Source organism: Bos javanicus, chromosome 18, assembly GCF_032452875.1.
Source record: "Bos javanicus breed banteng chromosome 18, ARS-OSU_banteng_1.0, whole genome shotgun sequence".
NCBI lineage: Eukaryota > Metazoa > Chordata > Mammalia > Artiodactyla > Bovidae > Bos > Bos javanicus.
In genome coordinates, this window is record NC_083885.1 from 21,099,072 (window position 1) to 21,122,786 (window position 23,715).

The 23,715-nt window shown below is 40.7% G+C and overlaps 1 protein-coding gene across 2 annotated transcripts in view; it reads right to left on the bottom strand.

Moving 5' to 3' along the window:
- Positions 1-14,364: 14,364 nt before the first annotated feature.
- Positions 14,365-23,715, bottom strand: part of TOX3 (TOX high mobility group box family member 3) — a 121,453-nt gene continuing 112,102 nt past the window's right edge. For both annotated transcript variants that reach the window (XM_061387180.1, XM_061387178.1), the window contains exons 5-7: positions 22,887-23,114; positions 20,699-20,779; positions 14,365-16,274 (exon numbers count right to left, since the gene is read on the bottom strand). In XM_061387180.1, the coding sequence (XP_061243164.1) occupies positions 15,591-16,274; positions 20,699-20,779; positions 22,887-23,114 (993 nt within the window). In that variant the 3' untranslated portion in view covers positions 14,365-15,590. The remainder of the gene's footprint in view (positions 16,275-20,698; positions 20,780-22,886; positions 23,115-23,715) is intronic.

Here is a 23,715-nt window from a genome sequence, read left to right on the forward strand (position 1 = left end):
CTCCAATCTGCACAAGGTATGGAATCACTCTCCCACTTAAAGCAAAGAATAATTTGGTCATTATACCAAATGATTTCTGAAAGAGTTGAGGTGATACAAAGAGAAAGATCCACATGGAAGGTAAAGGGAGGTTTTCTAGGAGGTGAGATAAACTGGGTTTCTTTCCCCTTATGGGCCTGGTGGAAAGAGCTTCAGGTTGACCAGTGTTAAGGGTCTTGTTCAACTCCATAATCCTCTTTGGTGCCACCAGGAAATAATGAATTTAGCTTTCCTTTCTTATGTGCTCTTTGGCCAGTTGCGTTTTGAGAACCATCCTGATGCTCCAGAGGCTAATTTAGGTCAGCTGAACTTATCCTGTCATCCCTCTGCAATTACTGTTAGGGAATGCACTATTCTTAAATGTCTTACTATTGATTTCTCATGAAAATTACCTAGAAATCAGTCAACCAATATTTTTAAGCATCTTTTGTAGACTCAGCACTTTCCATGGTGGTGAAGGAATACAAATGACCACATGTAAGCCGTGATCTCTGTATCCATCTGATTTAAAATCAGTAGTGACGTACACAACAAGTTAAAAGTCTTTAGGTACTTATTTGGTTTTAACTAAAGCACAGTGGTTGATTCAAGAAGAGGGAGGTCAAAATGTAAGCATCTTCGGCTACTCATTCTCATTAAGTCCAATTCATGACCTTACTGAAGTCACACTCAGTGGATAGATTAAGCAAGGTTTACTGAAGGTCTGGGCTTCCCCAGTGGCTCTGGGGTAAAGAATCTGCCTGAAATGCAGGAGACACAAGAGACCCGGGTTCTATCCCTGGGTCAGGAAGATACCCAGGAGGAGGGCATGGCAACCCACTCCAGAATTCTTGCCTGGAGAATCCCCATGGACAGAGGAGCCTGGCGGGTTACCATCCATGGGGTCTCAAAGAGTCAGACATGGCTGAGCAACTAAGCACAGCACAACACAGCACTGAAGGTTTGCTGAGAGTAATATTTGAAAGATACAAGTCAGAAGGATGAGAAATACTCCATTTCTACTTGTAAGTTTCCATCATATGGGAAAATATGCTAAATGTCATTGAAAAACTGGTTGATTAGTTTGGCAGAACTTCCAAAGCATTCTGTACATTCACAAGTCAGTGAAAGATGGTTTATGAGATGCTAAGTTCCTGCATGTTGGACTCAAAATGTATTTCTTCTTTACAACCTTTCACTTTGCCCTCTTTGTTAAAGATCAGAAATCAGGGAAAAGATTGGACAAGTAACCAGGACATAATTGCTTCAGGTAAAGAAAGTCAGAAGTCTTAAAGGGCAAGTGACTTTATCCTGCTATGGGAATTTCCCTGGGTTATTGTACTGTCACATACTAACTGTATTCTGTCCAGCAGCTGCCTACTACCATTACTCTTTTCCCATAAATCATCTAGCATATTTTGGGATGTCCCTCAAGGTCCAGCAGTAGTCAGGTAGAGTGAGAATATGCATGTTGAGCCTACCTTTCTATGTGTCTGACATTCTATCCCAGTCCTCACCAAACTGTTTTATAATGACTTTCATCTATAATTGCCTAGATTGCCTTGCTTCTGCCCTTGTTGCCCCTTGGTTTATTTTGAACCCAGAAGGTTCTGTTTCAAACATAAGCCAGTTTGTATCCCTCTACTGCTCAAAATTCTCACTCCCTTTTCAGAGGAAAAACCCAAGTCCTGATAATGGCCTAAAAGATCCTATATAAGTTATTCTCAGGGAATAGGAAATTAACAAAACCCAGGGACACTTCCCTGATGGCTCAGATGGGAAAGAATCTGCCTGCCATCCATGCAGGGGACCTGCATGGATTCGATTCCTGGGTTGGGAAGATCCCCTGGAGAAGGAAATGGCTACCCACTCCAGTATTCTTGCCTGTCCATGGAGGATTCCATGGACAGAGGAGCCTGGTGGACTACAGTCCATGGAGAAAGCTAGGGAATTCCAAAAAAACATATACCTCTGTTTCATTGATTACGTCAAGGCCTTTGACTGTGTGGATCATAATAAACTGTAGAAAGCTCTTAAAGAGATGGGAATACAGACCATCTTACCTATCTCCTGAGCAGCCTGTATACCGGGCAAGAAGCAACAGCTAGAATCCTGTGTGGAACAACTGATTGGTTCATGATTGAGAAGGGAGTATGACAGGGCTGTCTGTTGCCACCCTGTTTGTTTAATCTATACTGTGAGCACATCATGAGAAATGCCGGACTGGATGAGTTACAAGCTGTAATCAAGATATGCAGGAGAAACGTCAACAACCTCAAACATGTGGATGAATTCACTCTAATAGCAGAAAGTGAAGAGCAACTAAAGAGCCTCTTGATGAGGGTGAAGGAAGAGAGTGAAACAGCCAGCTTAAAACTAAATATTAAAAAAACTAAGATCATGGCATCTGGCCCCATTACTTCATGGTGAATAGAGAGGGAAAAGGTGGAAATAGTGACAGATTTCCTTTTTTGGGCTCTAAAATCACTGTGGATGGTGACTGTAGCCATGAAATCAGATGTTTGCTTCTTGGCCTGAAAGCAATGACGAACCTAGACAATGTGTTGAAAAGCAGAAACATTACTCTGCCAGCAAAGGTCTGTATAGTCAAGGCTATGGTCTTCCCAGTAGTTATGTACAGTTGTTAGAGCTGGACCGTAAAGAAGACAGAGTACGGAAGAATTGATGCCTTTGAACTATGGTGCTGGAGAAGACTCCTGAGAGTCCCCTGGACAGCAACAAGATCAAACCAGTCAACCTTAAGGGAAATCAACCCTGAATACTCTTTGGAGGGACGGATGCTGAAGTTGAAACTCCAGTATTTTGGTCATTTCATATGAACAGCTGACACTTTGGAAAAGTCCCTGATGCTGGGGAAGACTGAGGGCAGACAGAGAAGAAAGCATCAGAGGGTGAGATGGCTGGATGGCATCACCAATGCAATGCACACGAACTTGGGCAAACTTCAGGAGATACGAGGGACAGAGAGGCCTGGTGTGCTGCAGTCCATGGGGTTGCAAAGAGTCAGACGTGAATGCGCAACTGAACAACAACAACAACTTAAACAAAAACAACATCGATGCTGCACCCCAAACCAACTATACCACTCACTGGGGCCGTTGCTTATTTGTAAAGGTTCCCCAGGTGGTTTCTTTTTTATGTTATTATTATGGTGAATTTTGAACATATACAAAATTAGACAAGAAAGTAAAAAAGTACACTGACATACATGTATTCATAATCCAGTCCCCACATTTCTCAAATCCATGGCCAAAGGGGATGGTCTTCACATCCCCATCCACTTCCCCCATCTTGCACGATTATGGAGCAAATCCTAGACATCATCTCTTTCTATCCATACATATTTCAGTAGCTTGAAATGTTAAGGACTCACTTTTCTGAACATAACCACAATATCATAATCACAGCTAAGGAAACAGTGATTGTGATTCACCGAGGACTGACAGCCACCACCCTACAAGGCCTAACTCCCTGTTTCCACTTGAACTTCATCTACTTCCTCCCATACCCATTTCCTCCAGTTCCTTCAGTCACACTGCTATCTTGCAGTGTCTCAGACACAGTCTCGAGCCCTTGCACTTGCCGTTCTCCTTGCCTGGATGCTCTCCCCCCAGGTAGACAAACGCCTTTTCACCTTGCCCATTATCACCCTCTCTGTTAGGCTTTCTTTTACTATTCATAACAGCAGTTTATCCTTTGCCCATCCCTTGATACCCTCCCCATCCCCCTTTCTTGCTTCTTTTTATCCACTGCATTTTGTACCCAAATTCTTATTGAACTAATAAAACCATATCCCCCTTCACATTATAATTCCACGAGAGAAGGCACCATGAAAATATTTACTGAACAAACGCACGAGTCAATGACTCAATTGGGTATTATTAGGCCTACCAGTGTACCAATGAGATGGTGGGATAAAGGGTAAGAAGTAGAATAAATAGATACTCTATTTCATAAAGCTTAGAGAAAACCCATAAAATCTGTAAACACGAAAAGGTAAGACTAATTAATAGGTAACATATTCACAGAGAGCTATTAATGGAAAGCACAGTGTTGGAAATAAAATCTGAAGCTCTGAGGTTAACATCAGAATGGACAACTGTTCTGTTTTATTAACATTCCCTTGGGCTGCTTGTACCAGAGAATTAAGCCTGGTTGTTAAAAAGGCACACCATAGAATACAGTCATAAAGAAATTGCTGGGACTTCCCCAGTGGTCTAATGGTTAAGACTCCATGCTTCAACTACAGGGGGCATGGGTTCGATCCATGGATGGGGAACTAAGATCCTACATGCCATGCAGTGTGGCCAGAAATCAAAAACAAAACAGCTGCAATATATTGACCAAACTTAGCAGCACATAAATACATACACATGTGTTATACATTCTACATAGAACAAATGAAGTGTGCAAGGACAGGTCCAAGTAGACAAAACCCCAGCACCCTTGCACACTAAGCATTCATTCATGGTCTCTTTTGTAGGAGAACCTGGTCTCAGGGCTTACTGTGCAGGCTGCCACTCTCATGGAGCATTCCTGGCCATCTGCCAGGTATAGGGAATAGCCTGATGGCTGAGAATTTCTGAAAGGCTGGGTCTGCTCACTCTGGCATAATACAGTACTAAAGCTATACTTCACTACTTCCTCTTCTAGGGCCAAAGAGGATTCCTGGAAGCAGTCCCTTTGGAAACCATACTTAAAACAGGTTGTTTCAATCCAGGCTTGGAACATTAAGTATTGGCCGTTGCTATAGCAGAGACATAACCCTCACTCTCCCTGGCTTCTGAGGCACAGACATCATGCTTGTATTTACCTGGTAGATAAATAATCAAGGACACCATCATTAAAGCAACAGGTGGTGGACTTGCACAAATAATGGTCTCCATCCTGGCACCCAATGTTCAGATGGGAAAGATGCTTTTCACTTTTCGATGATAACACAATGCATCTTGGAAACCCCAGATGCTACTGTAATAAAGACTCCAGTCATTAAAACATAGCAATTACTTTTGAGATTCACAGGCAAAAGTTTAACAGTGGCTGCCCACACATGAGTTTGCACAAGGGGCAGTGGGAGAGCTCTACTGATTTCCATGCCCATTACACATGTGTTCAGAAACAAGTCTCTCACCAAAGTCAGTCCTTCTGAAATTTACTTCCCATGCTTTACTGTTGCCTGCAAGAAACACCACAGAACCCATGAACACAGACCCGCTTTGTAAATGCAATTAAGAGGAAACAAAGTTTCTCTTAAAACTCTAATGAATTTGTTTTTTTGCTTGCTTTCCTTGAGGGCAAGTAGGACTAGGCTCATTTTTTTTTTTCCTTTTAGAAGACATGGGTGTTCATGTACATAATGATTGGATGTCTGTAGATTGACTAATTCCATTTAGAAGCATTAAAATAAGAACTGAATTGATGTGCAATGGCTGTTATTTGGCCCAACAGAATTTTCTTTTTGCTGGTTTGGAGAAAGATGAAGAAATGAGTACTTTCCACAGATTAGACCTGTTTTTTTGTTTTTTGTTTTTTTTTAACTTCTAAAGCATTGTTATTCGCACCCACCCATTCATTTGGGTGACCGAACAGAGTAAGCTTCTGAAGCCCTGTGGGTGATTAGAAAGTGACCTTACTGTTGGAGGTAAGTTAGCGCAAGTGAGTCTCCCAAGGATGCAAGAAAGAGAACCTGGCCTTTTATATTTGCCATTTTGCCAAACCTGGTATGAGTTTGTAAACACCATAAAATATGTTACAATGTTTACAGCATATGTCTCTTATTGTTAAGAACTATTGTGAAAGTAGAAGCAGAGTCTACTTCTTAAAATATTTTTTATATAATAGTTATGGCATCCAATTATACAATAGTAATTGTGAATAATTATACCAAACCCCAGTCTGTTTTACGACTACTTCTCACGCTGAGCTCGTAGACTCTATATAAACACCATCTGTATCAAACATAAAACTCTTAGTTGCTCTAAGAACACAGGCTGACGAAATGTAGCTGATTAGTTCTGGAGCCAAGTAGCTTCATGGCTATTGCCTGGGTGCCTACAAACCACATGAATCCAACAATCTCCTTCTTCTTGGGCTCCATTCTGTTTCTTTGACACACAGCCTAGTTACCTGTGTGCTCAGCATCCTTGCGGAAATGATGCCTAGGTGCTCAGACCAGTGATATGCTTCTGCAGAGGTTTTGCTTAGCACTGAATGTGCTTAATTTGCTCTGCAGAGTTCTGTTCATTTTCTTTATGTGTAGTGGTGATTTAAGCACTTGAAGCTGGCCAAGAGCACCGCTTCCTAAATTTCCCTTGGCTAAATGCTATCGAGGTCTTTGGGTGCCAGACCATTCCCCGGGAAATCTCCAAATGAAGCTTTCCCCTGAAGATGTTTGTCTCTATGCAAAAGGTTTTAACAATGAAAGGGAAGAACAATGAAAAAAACAGGACTCTGGGCTCTGAACAGTTTTTGGTTCAAGAACTTAAACCCTAAGAGTCAGCAATCCCATTCCTGGGGATATACCCGGAGAAAATAGTAATTTGAAATGACACATGCACCCCAATGTTTGTTGCAATGCTATTTACAAGAGCCAGGACATGGAAGCCATATAAGTCTCTATTGACAGAGGGATGGATAAAGAAAATGTGGTACATATACTATGGAATATTACTTAGTCATAGAAAAGAATGAAATAATGCCATTTGTAGCAATATAGATGAACCTAGAGATTATCATACTAAGTGAAGTAAAATCAGACAAAGACAAATATCATATGATTTCACTTATAAGTGGAATCTAAAAAATGGTACAAGTGAACTTATTTATAAAACAGAAATAGAATCACAGATGTGGAAAATAAACCTATGGTTACCAGGGTGGGGAGGGGGAGATAAATTGGGAGATTGGGATTGACATATACACATTACTATATATGAAATATATAACTAATAAGGTCCTGCTGTATGGCACAGGGAACTCTACTCAATACTCTGTAATGACCTATATGGGAAAAGAATCTAAAATAAAAGTGAATATATGTAATGTATGACTGGTTCAATTTGCTTATACCTGAAACTAACAACATTGTAATTCAACTACGTTCCAATTAAAAGATAAATAAATAAAATACTAAATTTAAACAAGAAATTGTAAATCAACTCTATTTTAATATAAAATAAACATTAAAGAAAAAGAATTTAAACCTCTATAGATAATTACCTATCTCAAGAATCTGACCTTCACATTTTGTCCAAAAAATGAACGACATACATACTTTGTCCGCAACAGACAAGTAAGTTGTTATTTGGCAATAAACAAACTTCAGACATAACTGACAACTGGTAACTTGTGTCCAGCAGTTGAGTGAACCTCAGAGGCCCATTTCTGGGCTCTTAAAGATCTATATGCAAATGTTATTGCCACCCTTTTAACATACTTACATCTAGCAAATTTTCTGTGCCAGAAAGTCCTGCTCTTCTTGCTAGATTTTAGAATTTATGCTGCAAGAAAAAAATGATATTTATTGGTAAGACATTTTCTCCAAATAGCATAAACAATGATGACTTTTTTTTCTACATGCAAAAAAATACTGCATTTCTGGGCTTCCCAGGTAGCACTAGTAATAAAGAATGCAGGGGCCAGTAAGAAACGTGGGTTCAGTACCTGGGTCAGGAAGATCCCCTGGAGGAGGACGTGGCAACCCACTCCAGTATTCTTGCCTGGAAATCCCTATGGACAGAGTAGCCTGGTAGGCTCTGGTCCATAGGGTCATAATGAGTAGGACACAACTGAAGCAATTTAGCAGTGGATCAATTAAGGGGAAAAAAAGTACATTTCCCTTGTGGAATTAGCTCTTTGGAAAGAGCTATAACTGTACTCACATTAGTCGGCCAGAATATTCTGAACATCATTAAAAAGTTCCATGCTAGGTATGCCAGCCTTTGGATACAATTTATAAAAATGTTATTATGAAGAAAATGGTGCTAGTCCTTCCAGGTAACCATCCAAACAGCCGAAGATGGATATCTTAATTTGGAATCCAAAAAAAAAGCACACGAGAGGTCAGACTCTATGTAGGTAATTTCCTCAGATGCTATTATTTGTCCCCTGGGAATCCACATATTCAATATCAATTATGGAGGAGAGGATTAAGAATGGGCAGAAAGGGTGAGGGTGGAACAGCAGGTCTGAATGATTTGGGCTAAGATCTTGTATCAGATTTGCAAATTACCAATTAAGGTGGGTTTAGAACACAGCATCATCTTCGCTCATTGTGACAAATTGGAAATTAAGGCTTCCACTGCATGGCAGAGGGATGTTGCTTAACAGGAATATTATCAAAAAGATCTTACTTGATAACAGTAGATCCTTGGAAGCAAGGCAGACTGACCAGAAAGAAAAAGCAGGCAAAAATCTGAAAATAAACATAAGACCTGGATCTCAAAATAACCACGATCCTGTTGACTTTGAATAAGTCACTCAAATACATTATGAATGAAAGCTCCCAAGTGTTCATTCACCAGAATGCTGGTATCTGGTATTACGAATCTGTTAGAATGGTATTCATTTCTATTCAACCTTAGCAAGTGACTATTTTCAAGGTATTTTTAGTAGTGTTTATATAAAGTTAAGACAATAATAAAATCTTGTGGTCAGCAGACATACTTAACTTCTGTATTTCCTTTAACAAGTGGCAGCCTCTGGCAGAACACTGCCCGCTTAATGAGCGGGAAATGGACATGTAACTTATGAATCAGCGTCCCTACCCATAATCCCTAGGGAGACGCATTCCCTATCCTGTCATTGATTTCCCATGCTCAATATTGATTCACAGGATTCCTTAAATTATGTATAACAGTGCACACCTATGTTGTGTTTATCCTTCCCAATTTTCCCTAAAGCCTGTTTCATTTTTCCATTCATAAACACAGAGAAATATCACGCTTTCGCACTTTTGTAGCACCTCCAACCCCAGCATTCGAAGCCCACAGGTCAAAGTTGTTTACCCAAATAGAAAATAATTAGAGAGATCTCAAACAATCAGACTGGAAGATATTCACACTGTAAAAACTGCCATGTGGCATTATGCCCCATTGAGAACACAGGCTAGGGGGCATTTGCTTTGGTTTACTGCATGACTAGCCATGAGGAAAACATGGATTAATGATTCTCTTTGCTACTGTGATGGATTTCTGTCATCTATCTATCTATTAATATCTACCTATTATCTATATATATCACCCATCTATTCACACATATATTTATTTATACATCCTACACAAAAACATATGACAGATATAAGTACATGTCAAATATATATGTCATACCTATACAAATATTAGAAGATAAATGAAATAACAGGTCTAGAAGGAGAAGATTTCCATTCCATTTCTGACTATGTCTCTTACAAGCAAAGAGATACTGGAACAAGTCAAGACCCTCGCCGTGCCTCAGTTTCCTGATTTGTGACGTGAGGTTCATTCCTGTACTATCTAGAAAGGGAATTGAATGAGCAAATCCATAGCAAACTGCTTTGAAAAGTGCAGGGTGCTCCACAAATGCTGGGGATATAATGAGATGTTTTACAAAAGAACATTATTTCTCTGCTAAGAAGTGTACATCCACATTCGCGTTTTCTGTCTGTGAAGGTTCTTCTTTGAAATTAAATTGAGACCATAACCAACATCCCTCCCAGTGCTGCCTGAGGTTTTACTCAAGCAACAAAGCAAGGCCTTCTTTTTATCATTCATCGCATTTGAGTTCAAGCACCAAGAGGTACTTTTTACCAGTGGAGAAAATAGCTTTCTTTTCACAGCAGAAACACAGAAAATGCCCTCCCTCTGGATGCTAATGTGAGAATGAGGCTTATTCTGCGGTCGTCTCCCAAAACGCCTCGATTCAGCTTTGTTAGTGGCATGTTTCTGTACCAGGAAGTTGGGAGTGGTAAGAGTGAGTCTGAAGCCATTGCCTTATTATTTATGTGAAGAATTAAAATATTGGGATACATTTTCAAGTGGGAATCTTGTTCCTTTTCTCCTTTGGCTTTTAGGGCCAAATAGATACTCTCATTTTCAAAAGTAAGTTAAGATTAAATCCCTTATGCATTCAATCAACCCTGATTATCATACGTTCCTTACTCAGACACCTTCAGTGCTTTTCGATTTAAGTCCCCACCTGGGCTTACAGAACTTCTACAAATCTATTCTCAAATTTCCTTTCTAGCCCTTTCTCCTGCTCAATCTTCCCTCCCCGACCCCATCACCACCCAAAGCACTGTGTGTCCAATTTGCTATATCCTCTACAGCTGTTTTTTGTTTTTGTTTTTAAGATTTTTTTGTTTATTTATTTCTGGCCGTGCTGCATCTTGGTTGCCGTGCACCGGCTTTCTCTAGTTGAGGCAAGTAGGGGCTACTTTCTAGTTGCAGTGAGCAGGCTTCTCATCACTGTGGTTTCTCTTGTTGCAGAGCATGGGCTCTAGGCATGAGGGCTTTAGTAGTTGCGGTGCATAGGCTTAGCTGCCCCGTGGGATGTGGGATCTTCCCGGACCAAGGATTGAACCCATAGTCCCTGCATTGGCAGGCGTATTCTTAACCACTGGACCACCAGGAAGTCCTCGGTTGCTGTTCTGATGGTGTCTGTGCTTTCAACCCAGGTGACTTTTCTCCTGCTCCTTCTTGTCTGGAGATGCCTCCTTCTATCAGGATGGGGCTTCCCTCTCTGGCCTAGTGAAATTCTGTCCAACCTTTAAGGCACGTCTTAAATGCCAATAATCCCAAGGAGCTTTCCCTAATACCCCTGACCAATTGCAATCCCTTCCCTTCCCAAATAAATTGTAATTTTCTCCAATTACAACAGCAACAAAACCTCATAACCACCCATGTGTGTTCTGTCGGCATATCGATCTACTGAGTGCTTTCCCTACCACAATTGGAAAAAAAAAATCCCCAAAGTTAAGGATGGCTTTTATTTTTTTAACTTGTATTATGGAAAATCTCAAACATATATAAAGTCGTCAACAGAAGGCCCTGTTTATTTTTGCATCTCCTTTGGGATCTATCATAGTGTTTTGCATGTAGCAGAAGTAAATTTAAGTAATTAGGACCTTAGGCAAATAGAGCTGTCGGTCGGCATCTCTGACTCCACGTTTCCTGGATGGTTACGCTTTTCCTTGGTAACACCCCAGCACGCACAACCCACACACCTGTGGGATCGCAGTCAACACGGGTTAAACCCATTCACCAACTTTCAGATTTAGGGAAAGTGCTAATCCTCTGAGTTACATCAGACAGTCAGCAAAAAGAACCGTATTTGAGAGGATAAGAACAAAACCTAGATAAGAATATTTTCCAAGAGAATTTTAATCTGGGTGTTATTTATGTGGTCTTTCAAGTAAGGCACATTTCTTCTACACATGAAATATTTGATGGATAATCTTCAAGTACAAGGGCTCTTTACACCCATTAGAATCATAGCTTTTCTTTCACCTTGCATTATTAACTGATACAAATATCATTTTGAAGAATCCTCCCTTTATCAAAACCTCATGCCAGACCCTTAATTCTAGCACTTCAGACAGATATTTCAAAAAATTTTGTGCTCACTAGGCCCATTAATTTTTGCTATTACGGTGTATTGTGTGTATGTGTGTGTGTGTGTGTGTGTGTGTGTGTGTGTGTGTGTTTGGGGGAAAACGAAATCTTTAAAGCAAACCAGAATTCTTGAGTGATAGATTACACGCCCATGCTGTGTCACTTCCAATTAACTCAAATTGACTGTACACCACGTTATTCTGTGAGTGCATGGAAGATCAATAAATATGGGGAAAATCCAGCCCAGCTCCCCACTTTCCCATCCGATCCTAGTAGGTCTGAGGCGGATCATGCTCCTGTGATGTGTGTGCCACGGCTCAGGCAGGCAGGTGGTGCGGAGACACCATTCAAACTTGGCCTATTCAATCCCAACTCCTCTAACTCGCCATTCATGCATAGCAAAACACCATCTGGTCCTATTTTGCCTCCAGCAATCACAGCTGACCAAAAACGATAATAACAGCTGTTGCAAAACAAAAGCCAAACAAAGGGGGTGGGGAAGGAGGGGAAAGAAAGGTTAGATGGAAGTCCAGTGCTGAAAAATGCTCCGTGAAGTGAGAAATGGGAGAGAAACCATTCAGATGTCTGAATGGACACAGCAGAGGACTTCTACTTAAACCTGAGATATTCATCCATCTGTCTAGAAAGCCTTCAAACCTCCGTCCGGTGGTAATGTATTGCAGAAATTATGCTGGACGAAGGCATTTAAGCTTCTGTTCTGTGAGTTGGGAGCTAACGACCCCATGTCAGCTAGAAAATGAAAACTCCTTATATTCTTTCATCATAAAGCAGGACAGGTTAATGCAAAAAATAGAGCCTGTTTAGCCAGAGTAATAAAATAACGTGCACACGGCAGGGGAGAGAAAAGGTGTGTGTGGCATGGAGGAGGGGATGAGGGGCGCCTTGTTAATGTCGGTGGACCCCTGAAGAGGGAAAGTAGAGAGGTGTCCCACTCATCAGCTTCTATAATGTTCATGCCTATTTTTCATTACCCTGATTCATTTCTGACTTGTAACCAAAAAAAAAAAAAAAAAAAAACAAAACACACACACACCACATACACCACGTACTTACTTATGTCTCAGAAATAGGAATCAATCCTATGTACAAAATGAAATACAAGTTGACTCATAATATGCTTTTAGCAGATCCTGAGAATAATATGGTAACAAGGTCGGGGAATTTGTTTCATGATTCAAGCTTTTTGACATTTTCAAGATATAGTTTTGCCTGGTGATTAATTTTTGAAACTGCAGTAATTAAGCTATTTCTTTCTTGAAATGGACCATCAGTGGCTTAGCAACATTTAATCAGATGTGATAAAACCCAAAATTTATAAAAATCATTTAATAGATGATACACCACCTGCTTCTAACTGCAAACAGTTGAAAACAGACTTCATTTGCAATTAAGTCTTATCACTAGTGACATTTTTTTTCCGAGCAATACTTCATGGGCTTTCAAAATGACAATTACAGAACTAATACACAATTACTGTCACATGTAGTTTAGCAATTAATTTTGAAGACATTTGTCTAAAGGTTTCACAACAGAATATAAAATGGTTCTTATTGTTATGTAATGTTAGTTTCAATTCACAGAAAATCTTTTACCATCAGCTCTGCCTCTGATGGGTCTGGTGTAAGCATCTCATTTCTTTGTGGAATACAATTGCCCCCTTGTAGATGTGATTAGGCATCATTCTTAGACTGTTTGAACACTGATACCTGTCAACTAATACATCTCATGAAAAGCTTCAATTTAGACATAAATTTTTCTACAGCCAGAAATCTATAAATTTATAATTAGAATCTCTTGCTGTTCAATATTTGTACATAATACAGAGGACGAGAGGATTATGAAATATTGAAAGCTGAATTCATTATTCATAGCCCACAACATACAGTAAATATTCTTTGAAATACAACAACAACTTTGAGGAATCCATATTCCATTATTTTTTGAATGTCTTGCACACAGTAGCCATGGATACCACCACTCACACCCTCATTTTTTTTTTCCAGATTAGGATTCTGGTCAGGGTTGACACTTGCTGTTTTTAATTTTCATTTTATCATAAGCAGTTGAAGACTGTTGCCAGTGGTAATTTGCAATTTTTATCAAGACCTCTTCATTATAGCTTCTGACAGGACAGATGCTGTAATTAATCATGCACGACAACTGGGGATAGTGGTCACAGTGTTCTCAAAGAGGAGTCACTACAGAGCAAGAAGAGGGGAAGGAGTGGGCACTGAAATAATTATTTTGGCTTAAGAATTAGCATTCACCAGCCATTTTAATAGCAGTAAAGACACAATGCCAGCTAGTTCGAGCCCCAAATAGAAGACGATTGCTTTTTCCTCTAGACATGCCTTGCCTTTGCATCTTAATCAAATGATAAGTATAAATGATTACTAATGGTTCTATTTGTTTTGTTATTTTTTGGCCCCACCGCACAATTTGTAGGATCTTAGATCCCCCACCAGTGATCGAACTTGTGCCCTCATCATTGAAAGCTCAGAGTCCTAAACCACTGGGCCACCAGGGAATTCCATTAATGGTTCTATGTCTAATGGTTTAGCTTCTTTTTAACAGGCCCTGGTGTGAGGGCCATGCAATCCACATTCTTAGCTGTAAATCTCGTATTTTCAGCTAAAAATAGAAGACACCATGGCTTAAACACAGGTTGGTATGGGATCTATTTCCCCCATCTTCTACATATTCAAGGAACCACAAGTGAAATTTGACATATCATTTTATTTGAAAAGTGAACAGTTGCCTGGTTGTTGCATCAAAATACAGTCCACAGTTTTTACTGAAATGTGTTTATTCTATAGCAAGATAAAAGCATTTTTGTTTTAGTTAAGCAAAATACAAACAACTTAATTGCTGCTATCATAACTCATAAAAAAGTATAAAACAGCATAAAAACACAATAAGCAACATAGCAATGAATGGTTTATGTCACCAGTGTTTACGTTAAAGCCTCGTTTATGAAAACTTTACAACACATGATATGAAAACTTACAACTTTGAAAGAAAATATTTACATTGATTATTCAGATGTGATGCGCCTTTTAAATATTCTACCGGTATTACATCATAATAAAAACTCTTGCTTTTTTTTAAATCTTAACTTTTGTAATAACTGTCTTCATTTAAGTGCATTTCCCTTTTAAAAATACAGTGTTTTTAATTTTCGAAACTTGTCACTCAAAACACAGAATATAATATTCACATTCTTTTCTTCTAATTGGAATGAATAGAATGGGCTAACAGTGGTCATAGTGTTACAACATATACTGTGGTTTGGTTTGGAGAAGTCATGGGTAAAAAGTGAAAAGGAGTCAATAATTGAATCTAATCACTTGCATTTTTTTTTTTTTTCTGGAGAGATTCAAGGAAAAAAATAAGAGCTTTGGCAAAAGTCTGTGATTTACATTATTTTTTTTTTCATGACAAAAAAATGCCATCAACGATTGACATCATACAAATGTTTGTATGAAACTGGATCTTCAGATTTCAGGTAGTTACTGACTGTGCTTTTTATTTTCAGGGCTTCGGAAGTTCCAGTCGCCTTGAAGTGGGCTTCTTCACTTCAGGAGAAATAAGGCCATTTGCTATGACTCAGAGAGGCCAGTTTATTATAGTCATCAGTCTGTCCTAGGATTCATGACACGGTTTGATTCACATATTGTAGGTAGAGCCTGAATAAATAAAAAAGCCATCACATAGAAGAGCACAGCTTTTCTTATTAAAAACAGAGTAGTTTCGAGATCTTTCAGCTCCACTGTTTAGTTCTTCTTGCCTATCTAATAGACACTGGAGAGGACCGCCGCGATGTTACACCTTTCTGCACCACCACCAAACCCCGACTCCAGGAGCTGCAGCCGCCTGGGGTGTACCCTCTGACGGCCACTCTCTTCCAGACGCGGCACAACCGCCTGCCCCGCGCGTTCGTCTTTAGAAAATACTGACCTGCGATAATACTTGAGTCTGTGTCTGAGACTGTATCTGCGACGGGTGCTGCTGAGAGGCCGGCTGGGGGCTCCCGAGGGCAGGGATGGGGGACGTGATCTGGGAGGTGACTGGGGAGTGCTGCCGGGGAGAAGGCTGGGACTGATGTTGCATGTGCTGCAGCTGCTGTAGCTGGAGACGCTGCTGCAGCTGCTGCTGGTTGATATGCTGCTGGAGCTGCTGCTGCTGCAGCTGCACGTGGTGCTGAAAATGCTGCTGCTGCAGCTGCTGCTGGAGCTGCTGCTGCTGGAGCTGCTGCTGCTGCAACTGCTGCATCTGCTGCTGCTGCATCTGCTGCTGCTGCTGCTGCTGCTGCGTCTGCACTGAGGGGCTCACCTGGGCGGAGGACGCCGAGCCCACCATGGAGCTGATCAGCGGAGCCCCAAGGTTCGACGGCATGTTGGCGGCGATGGTGACCGACGTGACCATCGGGTTCACGGGGAGTCTCATGGTCAAGGGTTTGGGAGCGATCGACCGAGGGAGCGACGGTTGGAGAGTCTGAGGGGACGCTGACACGGTTCCGTGCTGAGACAGCGGAGGGTTGAGAAGGAGGGAGGAGGTCAGATTGGTGGACGCCAGGGTCTGCTGAACGGAGCGAATGGTCTGGGCTTCTGCTGATTCTGCAGCAGCCTGCATTTGAGGGGAGATGGTTGGAGTGTTTTTATAAGGACTGTGAATGGATGACCAAAATGGTCAGCGTTACTCTTGCTTCCCAAGCACTTTGTGGGAGGACTAGGCAGCTCCTCCCGGAGGTGAAGTCCAACTCCCCAGGTTTTGAATCTGAGCTGGCTTGGCACCTTTGCTCTGGTCAACAGAAAGTAATGGAAATAAGGCTTCAAAGACTGTCTGTCTCTCTCAGAACCTACCACCAGGTGATGACAGACATGTGGCCCTGGTACCAGACTCAGTTACTAGCTTACTGCCAGCCAGCCCACTGCCACATATGGTTATATGTGTGCCAGCTGCACACAGATGAGAAGGATTTGGTGACGCTGCCTTGCCTTGGCCTAGATCTGAAGACCCAGCTAGTTACCTGGCACTCTCTGAGATACATGCTTATCTTTGTAAGTCACTGGGCTTTGAGTCTATACAAGTGTTCCACAGCACTACTGTCCTGAAAGATGACTGATGCACGTTTGAGTGAGTAACAGTTGCTCAGCATTGAACCCTGAACTAAGATCACCACCAAGAACCATTTTGAAAGACAATGAGAATAGACTGCCCGACTCCAAGTCTAGCTCCACTACTCAACAACTCTGTGATTTGCGGCAAGTTCATTCACCCATCTCCATTCACCCAGTTTCCCTATCCATAAAATGGGGTTTAATGGTATTCACCTTGTGTAGGGGTTGTGAGAATTAAATGTACTCATATATAATTGTTAAGCATTTACAACAGTGCCTGGCCTACAGAAAGCACTTGGTAAATGTTAGCTATTTTCACTCATTAACAAGCTCTACTGCCAGAAAATGACTATTACTAGAAAACTTCAAAGCCCTGTATATAATATACAGAGCCATGATTATTTATAACAGTGCTTACTTGCGTATAAGAAAAACATAATTGAATTCTTTAGAAACACTTAATTGAAGAACTTTACAACCTTAGAAATATTTTGGTTTACCAAATACTTTCAAAGTTTTCCAAAATTTATCAAAGACGTCATGCATAAGTGGAGAGTGTTCAACTCTCATGTGACTGAACAATTTGATATAAACAAACAATCTGGAGCTCAACATGCAGAGAAACTGCCTAATATATTTTGTACTAAAAACACATAATTACCTCCACAAAAATATTTTACTAATGCAACTGTGATCGGAATGACTTCTCTTAAAGACTACTTTTTCTTCCTATTCTTCATAAAATTAGGGTTTTTTGGAGGGGAGTAGGGACAGGGGAACTTGGAGGCATCAAGCTGCCATCTACTCTCTTTAATGATTTTGAATGTTTATTTCTAGATTTTTATTACTTACATTTATAAAATCTACTATTAGAAGACACTCGAGGAATGACTTTACATGGAGAATCACTGGAGGTAGGAAAAGCCATGGCTGATGGCTTCTGTTTGAAGACCTTATCAGTGTAAGACTCCATCCGTTGGTGGATAGTTTTCTGATTTTGCACAAAAGCTCAGGGGATGGGGTGGGAGCGGGGGCTGCACATGACTTGAGGGTGGAGGGTCATGTTCTAAAGTCTTTGGTTAAGAAGAAACCCACAAATGTTCATAATGATCTTTAGAAACCATTACGTCATCCACAAAGTAGAATATGCACAGTTTTCTACATGTAAACGACACATTATTTTTAAATACTCAAATATTTAAAAATTGCCAAGACAGTCTTAAGGAAGAAACTACAAGAGATGTCTATACTTAGACACCTGGGCAATCACGCCATTGTACCTTTAAGATGCTCCCCTAGCAGAGAATGGAAAAGCGGATGAGTCTGAAGAGCTCCTGCTCACCTGCTGGTTCTACTCCTTTATGGTTTAATATTAAGCTTCGATTAATTTTGTTGGTTATTCTGAAGACTAAAAGTGATAGCTGAGTCACATCTTAAGGGAGGGAGTTTCAGGCTCTGAATGTAGTGCATGCTCAGTTGCTCCAATAGTGTCTGACTCTTTGCAACCCTATGGACTATAGCCCGTCAGGCTCCTCTGTCCATGGGATTCTCCAGGCAAGAATACTGGAGTGGGTTGCCATGCCCACCTCCAGGTGATCTTCCCCACTCAGGGAATGAGCCTGAATCTCCTGTGTTTCCTGCATTGCAGGTGGATTCTTTACCGCTGAGCCACTGGAGAAGCCCTCTGAATGTAGAGGCTTAAGTTCAAAGCACATGTGATGCACCCTCGTTTATTATTTCTAATGCTGAGGCTGAAATCTTGCTCCCTGTAATCCCGCTCCTTGAATGAGTTCCATCCAGGACACAGAGATCAAACTTAAGCTTTCCTTCCATGATGGCTGTTATACTTGAGGACCAAAATCAAATGACCCCAAATCCTTGCTTCCATGATTCTTTTAATTATTTAAATATGATTTGACTTTCAGCCCATACCATCATGGGGACAATGAACTAGAGGGCCTTCAAGTAGTCACCATTTCTCTTTATATCATGGGGACCAAAAAGAGAGAACCAATTCTTCAGATGTGATCTAGTCATCAAACTATACAGTTAGATGCTGCTTCCTGTGAGATCACCATATTAGCAGCTATTTCACACTTTAGGGTCTGGTTGAAGTTATTCTAAACTTATACCTCAAGGGCCATTTTAGTTGCCTGCTATGTCCCTGGCCATTTAGTTGCCTGCTATAAATTTGAGGTGTTCTCAACTGCCCTGGGGCTTCCCAGGAGGCTCACTGGTAAACAATCTGCCTGCCAAGCAGGAGACACGGGTTTGGTTCCCTAGGTTGGAAGATCCCCTGGAGAAGGAAATGGTGACCTACTCCAGTATTCTTGCCTGGAAAACTCCATGGACAGAGAAGCCTGATGGGCTACAGCCCATGGGGTTGCTGGAGCGTGACACGACTTAGCAACTAAACAACAACAGTCCTTACCTATTGAAAAAATAAAAGCAAAACAAACCTACCCCTAAAGAATTTTAGATTTATTCTTTTTAAATCCCATCCTATTGGATAGATTTTCCAGTATCCATGGACTCAGTCTATCCATTGGGAAACATTTCTGAATCAGTTTTTAGTATCCGAAAGTAAAACTTTTAAGTTATCCCTTCTAAGTCAGTCATAGACCTGATCAGCCTAATCACAGATGCTATTTCCAGAGTGCACCCTGAGTTACTGGCTCTTGGCTTAAATCCATGTACGGTCAATTCTTCACACTCTAATGCACAAAGATCACCTATACCTGCTTCTGGCTAAGTGAATGAATAAATGATCCTCTTGAGTACATGCACATTGTTACTCTATTCACGTCACGCCATCTAATTAGCCACCAAGTACACCTCAATTCTTAACATCTATAGCCCACACATTCAGTGGTTTTCTACCAATGTGCGAGTCTGCATCCAGAATCGGTGTATCTCTCAATGTGCATCTTCCAGAGTCCCAGAAAAAGGCTTTGCTATGGACCACCTGATGAATATTTTCTCTTTCTAATGAAATGGGCAGTGTCCTAAGAACTGTCAAAGACAACCTCTCTTGATCAGGTTCTGAGCAGCTGCCAATGGTAGCTCTTAATATAAAGAAGAAACAACTCAGGTGAAAAAGGGAAAAAAGGGCTAAATTCTTTTTAAATGGCTTTGCCAGCAACACCGACCATGCCCTGAGGCCCTGTGTGGTACTTTGAGGCCACGACAAAGACAATGAAATGGAATCTCTGCTTGCCAGAGGAAATACATCAAGAGCAAAAACATTAGTTCACATTATCCTCCCCAAAGCCTTTCTAAATTCTAGGAAGGCTAAAGACAAAGTTAATTAAATGTTAAAATAGAAGGTAACAGCTCATGCTCCTTTTGGATCAAGGTAATAATAATCCAGAGTGACATTTGCTTTAGAATACCGGTGCATTTTATAATACAGCAGGGCCCATTGTATACTCTATGTATAATACATGTATACATGTCTTTTTTTTTTAAGTACTTGGAGCATAATTTTATTTTAAATAATCATGAGGTTTATTTATTTATATGATGTGGAACAGTTTGGTCAAAAATGCAACATCCTCTATTACAATAATGCAACCACTGGAGAATTTATGATCTGCTGTCCAAAAATGCCTGAGAAACATACTTCTCAATTTAAATAGAGGACATTAACACAGATCTCAGCCCCTGACAGGAAGAAAGGGGGCTGTTTAAGACTTGTCTAAATAGCTTCAGCCAACATACTCAGAGATCAGTGAATCTTTTGGAAACAGTTTGGATTCATTAGCTTGAATGAACTCTTATTTTTTATGCCGTCATTTGAGTTATTTCTAATGAGAACAAATAAGTTTATGAGTTATTCGAGGTGCTATCTTTTTGAGGAGTAGCATTTATGTTTTCAATGCTCCAGGGCTGTTTTCAACTCTCTAACGCAGAGATTGGCCGCTCTTTTACCTTAGAAACGAGGCTGGCCCTGTATGCAGCCAGGGCTTTCAGGTATTCTTTCTTGGCAGCTTCCGTTTTCCTTTTATATACCTATTAAAAGACCACAATTAGCACCACCTTTAGCGTACACATTCTCAGCCATAAAATAACTGCTGTGCAAATTAGGTTGCAACAGAACTCACATAAAAAGTTGGTCTCCCTGGCTTTGATTTTTAAATGTGAAAACACACACACAGGTATTAAAACAAAACCAAACCCTGCCACCCTCACTGGGGCACGGTTTTGATGTTCACTATTACAAACAGAAAAAGATTTCGGCTAGCAGCACAGAATTCATGAGAATAACAGCTGAGGGCCTCCTGTTCAGGCAGTAAATAAGGTAATGTGAATGAAATGTGTGGCAAACAGTTTAAATTATAGAAAATTAACAATTTCTCCATCATGTCTTCTTTCCCTCACATCCATTTCTAAACTGAAACAAATCAGAGGATGAAAACCCAGCAACAACAGCGAGAGCGAGTGAAGACAGAAGAGAAAAGATGGAGACCTTTCTTTTTGAGGAAAAAAAAAAATCAGAAATAGTGAAAGATATAAGATTTCCATTAGTGAGACCAATGATTTACATAAATAAATCCCAGTATACAAAACCTGATTTGGGCTTCCTTTTCTTAAACAGCGGTCTGATGGCTAGCTGTTACACCAAAATGCAACTATGTTTTTTCCTCCAGAATTTAAAAGTTAGACGCAGCAGTTTGCCAGCCCCTTAGGATTACATTTCTAGGGTAGAAGACGGGGCTGCTACCTAGACCATGGAGCTCAGTGCAAACAAACAGGCGGATTCTACAGCAGCATCAGCCCAAGGTAACCAGCTGGTAGGAATGAGTTCTTGATTAAAGGAAGGAAGGAACAGAGAAAGAAAGAAAACCAAGGGTTTTCCATTCTATTCCTGAAACAATTATTCTGGTTTACTACTAACAGGTATAGGATATTCAAAAGCAGAGACATTACTTTGCCAACAAAGGTTCATCTAGTCAAGGCTATGGTTTTTCCAGTGGTCATGTATGGATGTGAGAGTTGGACTGTGAAGAAAGCTGAGTGCCGAAGAATTGATGCTTTTGAACTGTGGTGTTGGAGAGGACTCTTGAGAGTTCCCTGGACTGCAAGGAGATCCAACCAGTCCATTCTGAAGGAGATCAGTCCTGGGTGTTCTTTGGAAGGACTGATGCTAAAGCTGAAACTCCAGTACTTTGGCCACCTCATGCAAAGAGTTGACTCATTGGAAAAGACTGATGCTGGGAGATTGGGGGCAAGAGGAGAAGGGGACGACAGAAGATGAGATGGCTGGATGGCATCACCAACTCGATGGACATGAGTTTGAGTGAACTCCGGGAGTTGGTGATGGACAGGGAGGCCTGGCGTGCTGCAATTCATGGGGTTGAAAAGAGTGGGACATGACTGAGTGACTGAACTGAACTGAACTACTACAGGGGTCTATTCTTGTGAGGATCTGTGAAATTAACGCCTATGAATGGTCATTGGAATTTCACGGAGAAGACACAGGAGAACTGAGCCCCAAGGAAGCCATTCTTCTCTGCATTTGTGTGGAGGACTTGCATGGGGAAAGACAGGACACTAGGCCCTGAGGAACTGTCTTCCACCAGCATGGCTAATCTCTCAAGGCCTCTCATACAGCCACATTTTCAAATGAACATGGAATAAAATTTCAAATGCTCCTTGACAATAATGAAACACACAGAGATGGCTTCCAAGTTTGGAAACCCACCAGGAGAGCACAAGGGTTCAGAAAGATGATCAAAAAAAAGCGAGCAGGATGAACTTAATCTCTCTGTAGTGCCCTTTGTGACAAAGTGGGGGTGGGGGGAGGGTTGGGGAAATTCTGCATTATTTAAAATGAAAAGATTATCATAAAAAGTTTATGCTTGCAGGATACTGCCTGGATCTCCTCCAACTCTCTTCTGAATGGGTTCTGAACACACACCCTTTAAGGGAACTGAGAAATCCAGACAAGTGGAAGGTACTTTGGAGTTATATGTTTGTGTTTTTTTAATTCCATAGCTTAGAAAAATGCTTTCATGAGAATCAATCATATTAAGGGGAGGCATTCACCCAGAAAAGGAGTCAGGAATGTTCTTGGAACATTGAGTTATATGGCTGATGGGCCTTTGCCTGAACTTACCTGCTTTTGTTCCTCCCCGAGGCTGTCCCACATAGATGCTACGATTTTTGAGACCTCTCCAAAGGTCGCATTGGGGTTCTGACCTTTAATTGCTGCCTGTGTGTCTCTGAAAAACAGGGCATATGCTGACACTGGCTTCTGTGGCTCATTGGGATCTTTCTTTTTCTTTTTCTTTGGAGTCTTGGGCTTCTTGCCAGAATCTGGAGCAGCTCTTTTCTCTCCGATGGCCTGCAAAGCAAGATGAAAATTCACTGCCTAGGATGTACTTGCAGAGAATGCAGAAAGACTTACTCAGGTCCCCGGTCATTCTTTTAAGGTTTTGTTAAACATCATGAACAGATGAATCACCACCAAAAGAGGGGGAGGGGTAAATTTACTTAGTGTTAACTGGATGGCAGAGATTAGCATTTAGAACATTGATTAATGAAACCCAGAAGTATCTTCAATACATTTGCAACATATGCTTTAAATAGCAATTATGAGTAATGAAAAACAGGACGCTTTGTACCAAACACGTATGTATGTGTGCATGTGTATATGTATGTGTGTGTTACATATGTACCCATAAACAAAATATTTTACATTTTCAGAGGTTTTAGAAGTAAACCTAAATAATATTCAGGATGTTGATCAAACTCAGATATTTTAAATGAGGTCCCATGGCCAAAGACACATACCATCATATGTATGATTGGTCTGAATTGATTTTTTGAAGCTTGTTTTTTTTTTTTTTTTTTACCAGAATTTTACTTTGCTAATGGTCTCCAAAACTCAAATGGAAATTAGCTCTAATTCCTAAGTTTGCACAAAAAGGGAAAGGACACTTTTA